The 8,908-nt window shown below is 34.7% G+C and overlaps 1 protein-coding gene across 8 annotated transcripts; it reads right to left on the reverse strand.

Moving 5' to 3' along the window:
- Window positions 1-1,451: 1,451 nt before the first annotated feature.
- LOC111407615 (transcription factor TGA2.3-like) lies at window positions 1,452-8,293 on the reverse strand. Of its 8 annotated transcripts, none has more exons than XM_023037229.1 (10): window positions 8,159-8,291; window positions 7,938-7,996; window positions 7,358-7,491; window positions 7,095-7,160; window positions 6,955-7,014; window positions 6,590-6,667; window positions 6,431-6,482; window positions 4,098-4,369; window positions 2,186-2,431; window positions 1,452-1,824 (listed from the first exon to the last, which is right to left on the reverse strand). In XM_023037229.1, exons 3-10 carry the CDS (start codon window positions 7,424-7,426, stop codon window positions 1,678-1,680), a joined length of 990 nt encoding a protein of 329 aa, XP_022892997.1. In that variant the 5' UTR covers window positions 7,427-7,491; window positions 7,938-7,996; window positions 8,159-8,291; the 3' UTR covers window positions 1,452-1,677. The 8 variants fall into 8 exon arrangements, with proteins under 8 accessions (XP_022892997.1, XP_022892994.1, XP_022892996.1 ...); XM_023037226.1 differs by having other exon boundaries at window positions 7,358-7,534; XM_023037228.1 differs by having other exon boundaries at window positions 7,358-7,488; window positions 7,919-7,996.
- Between the last annotated feature and the right edge of the window lie 615 nt (window positions 8,294-8,908).

The following is an 8,908-nucleotide window of genomic DNA, read 5'->3' on the forward strand; positions in this document are numbered from 1 at the left end:
CTCCATAACTGCTGTATCACCCTCACGAAGCCTGAAGGCTGAAGCTTCGTCTTGGTTCCAGTTTTTGCTTGGCCCATTTTGTATAAAATCAGCCCACGAAAATTCTCAGCGCCATTTTTTTTTAAAAATATATATTAAGCCCCGACAATTTTTTATTTTATTTATTTATTTATTTACTTGGGAAGAATGAGTTTTTAATAGTAAATTGTGGGAGAATGCGTAATTAAAAAGTAAGAAAAAATTTTAAATTTACTTGAATAATATTTTATTGTGAGAATATATAGTTGAAAATGAATACGAAGAAAAAGAGTGAAAGAGAATAAGAAAGAATAATTCTCAACCAATGACTAAATATAAATATTCTACCAATCATATTTTCAAACTTTTACGGTCACCGCAGGCGAGATGAAGGTAACACCCGTTCAAAATCACTAGTCTATTAAGTCAAAATCAATTAGTAAATGATCAATAGCTTTGACTTTGACGGAATAAAAAAAGCACTTTTTTAGTACTTTTTAATCTTTGATGAACGGAGACTTAATCTCTATTTGTTTCCCATTATTTACTCTTTAAAATAAAAAAAGATAACTGTTATCCATCATATCAAACTACCATATTTGAAAACCTATATCTTATGTAGGATCCGTAATAATTATATTTTTTATTCTCATTCTTATATTAATATGATTCAAACGTTTCCCATTATTTACTCATTAAAATAAAAAAAGATAACTGTTATCCATCATATCAAACTACCATATTTGAAAATCTATATCTTATGTAGGATCCGTAATAATTATATTTTTTATTCTCATTCTCATATTAATATAACTCAAACGAGACCTAAATAACATGAATTACTTCCTTGATCTCTACATAAATAGATGTAGTTTTATTTGAAGAAAAAAATAAATAGGAGAATTTAATTTACCACATGATACCCTATTTGTTTCTTATTTTTGTGAGAATAAGAATGAAAAAACCATTATAGACTCCATACAAGAGATATAAATTCAAATTTGATGACTTAATGTGATAGATAATGATCTTATTTTTCATTTTAATGAGGGGGGAAAAAAAAAAAAAAGGGAAACAAACAAGAGCTACGTACGGTTAAATTGTGAAAAGTGAAATCAAGAAGTCTCAATTATATTGATTCCAACCAACCCACTTGCAAGAATTTTTTGTTTAAAAAACAATCAAACGTCAAATCCTTCATCTTTTCAGATTAGGCTAGAGTTGAATGAATTTGATAATAACTAAAACTGGATTCACGTCCACTTTTACTGCTCGTAAAAGATATCATATACTTGCCATTTACACAAACAGTACCCCACCAGTCCTAACAATTGGATATCCCTGTGGTTTAAATGACCGTCTTGTCCATTTTTTTGTGCACCAAAATGATCCTCCATATCAACTTAAAAATTGAAAGGTTCAACTAATTGCAATGAAACTGCATTAACAATTTTTTTTTCCTACTTTCATTAACCTTGCCTGTAAAAAATTACATCTGACTAAATCAAAACCATACAACACAGATTCATACAAACTTGGGAAGACAGGAAGCAGTACCATTTTGATACAGATCGATGGAGACGGATGAATACAGCATCAAAATCCAGGCAAGACCCACAATATTTGAAGCCGGTGTTAAGAGTTAAGCATATATAGATCTCACTCCCTTGGACGGGCGAGCCAAAGACTGCTAAGTGCTCGGAGCCGAGAGAAATAGTCACTGATTGCAAGAAGAGCACGAGCTGACTGGCGAGTCGTCAGTATATGGTGCATATGTTGCATAGTCTGTTGCCGCAAATTATCAGCCTGTAAATCAAGGTTCCATTCATTAAAATGTTAATCATGCAATGATTCTGTTTACATCCAAAATATAAGTCGTATGTTCCCAAGCCATGGATCCTATATTGCAAAAGCTTGCATGACAGCCCAGTTACGTAATTGAGCATGACGCACAGCGGATTAGCACTAGTGCAATCCTTCGGCCCCTGTCGCATAATCATTCTTCAAGTTTTATAATGTACAGTGTGGAATTTATCTTGTATGAAAGAACAAAGACAAATCATCAAAGGAATTGGAACGGGGAAAAAAAAGAAACGCAGGAGGGTTTTGACACTGATTTGACAAAACATGGTCATTTTGATTATAATTACATGATAAGTAGACAGACCTGACGGATGAAGCCCTCAAGAGTTCCTAACTTTCCCATAGCCATTGCCATTTGACCCATATAGTTGGCGACATTTCCTGACGAAGCTGATGGGCCAAGAGATCCCGCCAAAGTTTCAGCCAAGGACTGCTGCAACGCCTCCATTCCCTGTGACAAGGCGTCTTCAGCCTGCTGAGATGATTGTTGCAAGTTGTTGATAGACAACAACTGCTGATCAGTCAGCAGCTCCAAATGATTTATAAGAAGCTGCAACAATTTGCACAAAATGACCAGATGTCAAAAGAAGGCATTCAAGTATTATTACATACAAGGAAGACAAATTTCACCACACTTCGAAGATACACTCTTTTAACATATTGATTGAAAAACAAAGCTAGGGAATAACAGGACATGCAGAACATTTACATCATTTTAACATTGATCTTTCTAAGATGAGTCCCCTTGTATATGTTACGTGGTGATGGCATAGTTTTAGTTGACAAGAGTAGTGAGGAAGATAAATCACAAGTTAGTGACTAAGATGAAAAATAGTAGTAATATGGATGATAAAATCATTAGCAGAATCACAATGGAGGATCAAGTTATCCTAAAGAGTAATTTTTAAGGTATTTAGAAATTGAAGCATGCAATATATGTCGCAATATGAATCAAAATTGATTTAACAGTTAGATTAGATTCTAATATAATAGGTTAAATTGAAAACTTATACTCCAAATGAAATTTGTGTTTGCAGATCATGCCTTCAAAGTTGCGAAGTAAAGGGGGGGGGAATCAAGGACAAATGAGGGGAAAAAGGACAGATTCTTGGTAACATTTTGAGAAGAAAAGGGGAAGCAAAGTATTCAAATATTCTTTCTCTACATTTAACAATCTGCATAATTTTCAAAGTAAAATCTCATCTATATAGTTAACTGAAGAGTCGAAGCTGTGAAATTAACATTGATGTTGTTAGTGAATGCTCAGAGAGGTGCTCCAAGGAGTGGATGTATGACCGAGTTTATCCAGACATTATAAACATCAATTTTTTTCCCCTCTCTGTCTGTGTGTGAATAAGTTTAACAGTTGGCATGCACACTTCACATGCACCTTTACATCTAAATTCCAATCATTACACTTGTTATACACTTCACTGTATTTTTTTCTTCATTCTTTACAGTATGGTACACAGTATATTAACCTATTTCGGACTTAACATGTAATTTTTATCATAGAAGTATCTGTCAATTCTTATATCCTATGTATACTGTGTACTCTTTGATGCACGTCGTTTTCCTGTTGAACACTTTGTATGTCTTGAATTGTGCCTTTACATTGTCTCAAGCATTGTTTTGCTTGTTATGTTTTGCACTTCATACAACATCTCTCATCTAAAGGTTGGGTAATGTTGAGTTACTTATGCTCACCAGCATAACAAATAAGTAATGCTCATGCATCATTTTATGCTGATTTTTGTCATTTATTGCTGACTCCTTTCAATATTCTTACTTGATTTGTTTGTTTTATTCTTAATATTAAAATATTGGCAATAGTTCAGTAATGATTGTTCCCCATCTTCATGGCACTCTATGACGAGTCATTGATGGACAAAATGTATCTAAAACTAACATAGCAGAGATGAGGATTTATCATCAATTTGAAGTCATTTTACAACGGATAGAACGAGGACAGGCATTAACAAGTGCACCAACTGAGAATAAATTGAAGAAAGAGAATTTGGATGATTGGAGCATGTCTTTTCATAAAACTAATATATTATCTCTCTAATAAATTTCGTGTGGAAAAGAAACAAATCGTGATATTAGCTCATGACTACTTGAGACGGGGGAGAAGGAGAGTATGGAGAAAAAATTTGGCAAACTAGTTCACCAGTCACTTTTGGGCAAAACACTTGAAGCAGTAGATGTAATCTCACCTTAAGAAGCTCAGATGAACGAAATCCACCAAGCCAAAGGAAGCACCTTTCTGCAGGAGTTTTCCACATGCCCGACAATATGTGAAAGACGTCAGCCTTTGCAGCATCCCCTTTTATCCTGAAAATGCTATCATGATGTGCCAAGACGCCATCAACAATTATCCGAAGTTCACCTTCACCAGCATGTGAATTGACAGCACCTCTTAGCTCATTAATCCGTCGGTTATGCTCCTCCAACCACCGAGCATATTCCACATCAAAGGCCAAGGCACCTGTAAAGATGTGTGTTACCAGTTCATAATTTCATGAGACTGAAAAGTTGCTCAAAGGACAGTTCTTTGTTTGAAAAATGAACTTACATACCTAAAACAGCCACTTTCGAAGACAACACAATCCTCTATAGTACCTTCACTAATATCCTTGTTCCTATAATTGTAAAAGTCGTATTACATGTATTTTGTCTTGGTTTTACTCAACCTAAGACCTTTAAGTTCCAAGCACCGTAGAACAAATGGAACAATGTTCTTTTTTGTGTTTCTGTTCTAAAGGTTTTAATTTTGTTATGTATTCTGGAAATGGATGAATTTGGGAGATGATGTAAATTTAAAGGCTGGAGGAGGGTTTTGCATTGTTATAAACGAGTTCATTCCTTTTATGTATACTTCAAATGGAGATGAAATTTTGAAGGCTGGAGGAGAGTTTTGCAAAGCTAAAAGTAAGTTGATTCTTTTTGCTATGTTAAAAGCGTTTCATTTTTAAAAGGCTGGTCACTTCTAAAAGAGTGATTATTATTAAAAGCATTTCATTTTCAAGCATTACAGCGGACTTCAAGCATTTCAATTTTACAAAGCCTGTTGCATTCAAAACAGCCTACTTGAATTTTCAAAGCTTTTGCATTTTCCAAGTTTGTCCATTTTAGCTCTTAAGATTTGTTTTGCCTAATTTCCACATTTTGTCATCTCCAAATCCAGTTGCTGGTTCTTGTCAAAAGCAGCCCGCAACTCCTCTTCTCCCAACCAGCCGGCATCTCCTCGTCTTTCAACCAGTCAGTGGCTGGTGTCTCATCTTCTTTCAACAGCTGACGCTCCTCTTTTTTCAACAAATTAGGGCCTCTTCTTCTCTTATTGCACGCCACCTGTCTTGTCCAACACGTTGAACTGGACATCGACGCCAGCTCCGGTGGCGTGTCAAATCATTCCTATCCAAAAACTATACCGTCATCGGATAACACTGTAACCTCATCTTAAATGCGTAGCATAAGCTTGTCCATCACTAATGTTAGAAGATAGCTTGATGCAACCCTAAAGTGACAGAAATCTCTACTACTAAACTACTACATCTAACACTCGTGACTCCTCCATCATACATGTCCTTAATAATATATACAATAGAACAACAGCTCACATCCCAAACTTGCATGTTAGCTCCACTAAACAAATGGATGTAGCTTCACGGCATAATATGTGCCAAGTGTGGTTACATGTTCATTATCCTACTTCAAGTTTTCCAACAAACTATAGCATCTTTTTTCTCTACATTTTAATTTTCAGTGATTTTTTTCCTTTTTCCCACTTATGAAGGATCATTTTCGATTGTATTTCACTAAAGTAGCTTAGTTTTTCAGTTTTTAGAAAATATAAGAATACTATGAGTGCACTAGCCATTTGACCTCTTATAATTTGGAGTTTCACAAAATTTCCATCTTTCTTCATGTTCTCATATTCTCATTCTTCTTCTAAATGAAGTTCATCAGTGTTGAGAGAAAGCAGAGTAGGTTCCCCACCGCACGGCTATGGATAAAAACGATAAAGTTTCTTAGTCCAGAAAATCATATCAAAGGTATAAAGAAGAGAAATTAAAGCATAATCAATAACAACTACTAGTTACAATTTCTATCTAATTTCTTCAGGTCCAATTACTTCCCTTCACTTCTTGAGTTTGCATTCATATTGGCACCTCTTCACCGTTCATAGTTAAAAGAACTCTAATTGATTTTTAGGATCTAGATCTTGTTTATTCTCCTCATTTATCATTTTTTCACGCTATCTTAACCTCCCAACTCCCTGCGATGTTCAATGCCAATTTCCTTGAGCTCTTTAATGGTCAGACCCAAAGCTAACCACACTAGTTCCCTGAACCTTTCTACACCCTCCCAGTCAATTCCAAGTACCCTATAACGTTCCCTTGTCTGTGACAACCCTCCCATGTCTCTCTTTGTTTTTCTTCAGTAAATCATACATTCTATAATGGGACATAATTTTCATCTTATATTCTAATTATAAAATCATATTATACAAGAATAAATGTCAGCATGTCGAAGGAGAGAACAATACCATTTCCACCCATAGATTGAGATTGATCTCCTGAACTTGAAACAAATATGCCCTTCAGAAATGGAAAAGAATATTCACTAAATAGGAAAATAATATAGGCAGAGAAGAAATTACATATGAAAGGAAAAAAGTATGTTATAATAAGGAGACGGAACAGACTTGCTGCCTAGCTCGTTGGAGCTCTTGCTCAAGTTGTGTCAACTTCATTCTACTGCTCTCTAACTGTTGAACATAAGCCTGAATGCCAAAATATGAATGAACAAATGAGTATACTTTTACATGACATACATTAAGTAGAGCATTGTGTGTGCATACAAAGGCTTTAAAACACTCCATAAAGGTCATGAGATGCAACAGATAATATGCTCAACACAGACCATTTACTCATCAGAAGCAGAATATCTGGACTAAGAATTTATGATAGACCATCTGGCTACAACTTAGTATTAGATCCAATACATTAACAGAAACAGAAATGTAAAGGATTATAATGGCAGTAAACAAAGAAATAACATAAAACCTACTTTTTTTCTTAAACGGCTTTTTCTGGCAGCTTCACGATTTTGAGCAAGCCTACGCACAGTCTGCAAGAGGCAATGAAAATTCATATATATTTTCTAAAACAAAGGTACACATATACATGCAATTTTTTATGGTTGAAAACCTTTTGATCTCTGTACTTATCATTGCCATTGGAAGCCTCTATACCCTGTGATTGATTTATTTGAAACTGCAGAAGAAACGAATCTCAATATTAACTCACCAATAACCAATAAAAGATTATCGTCCTAGGAGGAATGTGGAAAATGTGCACAACTGAAAAGAGTATACAATCATTTTGGTAGAAGTTGATATGTATACGTCAATTTATGTATAAAAAAGGTGAGAAACTAAACATATTGTATGGAAAAGCATATTAGACATCACCATCATATTTTTATCTTCAGTGTCGGCATCGGTGGAAGTATCAGTCCTAGGAGGACTGAAATCTGCCATTGTGGTAGCTCCACAATCTCCTGAATGAATACTTCAAACTGAAATGAGCATTTCCATCTACCCTACTTTATAGGAGAAAATCAGAACCCAAACTGGAGGAAAATACTCCTGTACGGACAATACCCAAAAGAATTAAATGACAATCCTTTCCAAAGCAGGGAAAAAAAAGTGGCAAATATGAGTTAAACGGCGAATATTCAATCATCAAAGCCTCATCAACAACCGCACATTAGGAAAATGAAGTGCTAAATTTCCAAACAAACAACTTAAATAGGTTATTCAAATACTCAAAGCAAGTTAGAGAGATCAGAAAAACAGATAAACTGGTAACGATTACAAAAGACACAGAAATAGGAAGTCGAACAACTTAAGAACGAAATTGAGAGAACCAGACAAAACACACGAATTGTGTAAGAGATTGATTACTTGTCTACATATTCAACCTCCCAATGAATATGCAAACATGATAATTAGAAAAATAAGCAAGCTTACCAAATGAAAGTACACTCACAAGAAGACTGAATTTTGTCACTGAGGTGTGATCAACTTGAGTGGCATCACAGCAACGACCTATCAAGAAAACAACAGAGGTTAACTAAAAGAAATCAGAAATCACCTCAGAGATTAACAAATGAAAAAAATAAAAAATTATAGGAATTTTCATAAAATTAATCAAGGTTTAACGTAGCAAAACCCTAATTGTACGTATTAAAGAGTCGTGATGAAGATTACCAGGGGGTAGGTGCGAGCTTGAGAGTTTAGAAGCTGCGAGAGAGAGAGAGAGAGAGAGAGAGAGACGGTGTCAAAGCTCCGACAAGAAAATGGGGATTGCCCGTTTAGGACCTTTGGAAAACAGAAACGGTGCTAAGGGATACTAAGAAAGTGTTTAATTACGAAGTTAGGAAAAGTCAAAATAAAATAAATTGAAATTTACAGATTGATTTTTTATTTTTTATTTTATTTGAGTAGTGGTGAGTAGGGGTAGTACCCTTGGACATTTGATCTTGGCTGTGGAAACAATAAGAACCATGCTACTCTTACACAGGGGTTGATTGATCCCCTCAAAATGGGGGGTTCACAATTTTTTTATTTATCGTGGGCCCCCTTTTGTTGTGAGGGATCGGTAAACCCCGATGTACAAGTATCAAAATCCAAACAAGAATCCCCGACCAAGACAAGGTGAATTGATGATAACTTGAATTTCTCGACAACATGCAATTTAATAGGTTAGCGTCGTAAGGTCCCGTTTGATTTTTTTTTTTTTCAAAATGTAATTTTTCTTTCTTTTTTTCAGCCACACATTGTATATTAAAATAATATTACACGTAAATCAAAAATTTTTCATTCACGCATTTTCTAGCAATCTACTATTCATATCATATGTATGTAAATTATTATGTAAACTACATGTAGCTCGATCTTTTTTTTTTTTTAATATTTTATTTTGTTGAAAAATTCTAACACAATCATATATTATCACAT

This window comes from Olea europaea, chromosome 13 (assembly GCF_002742605.1).
Source record: "Olea europaea var. sylvestris chromosome 13, O_europaea_v1, whole genome shotgun sequence".
Classification (NCBI taxonomy): Eukaryota; Viridiplantae; Streptophyta; class Magnoliopsida; order Lamiales; family Oleaceae; genus Olea; species Olea europaea.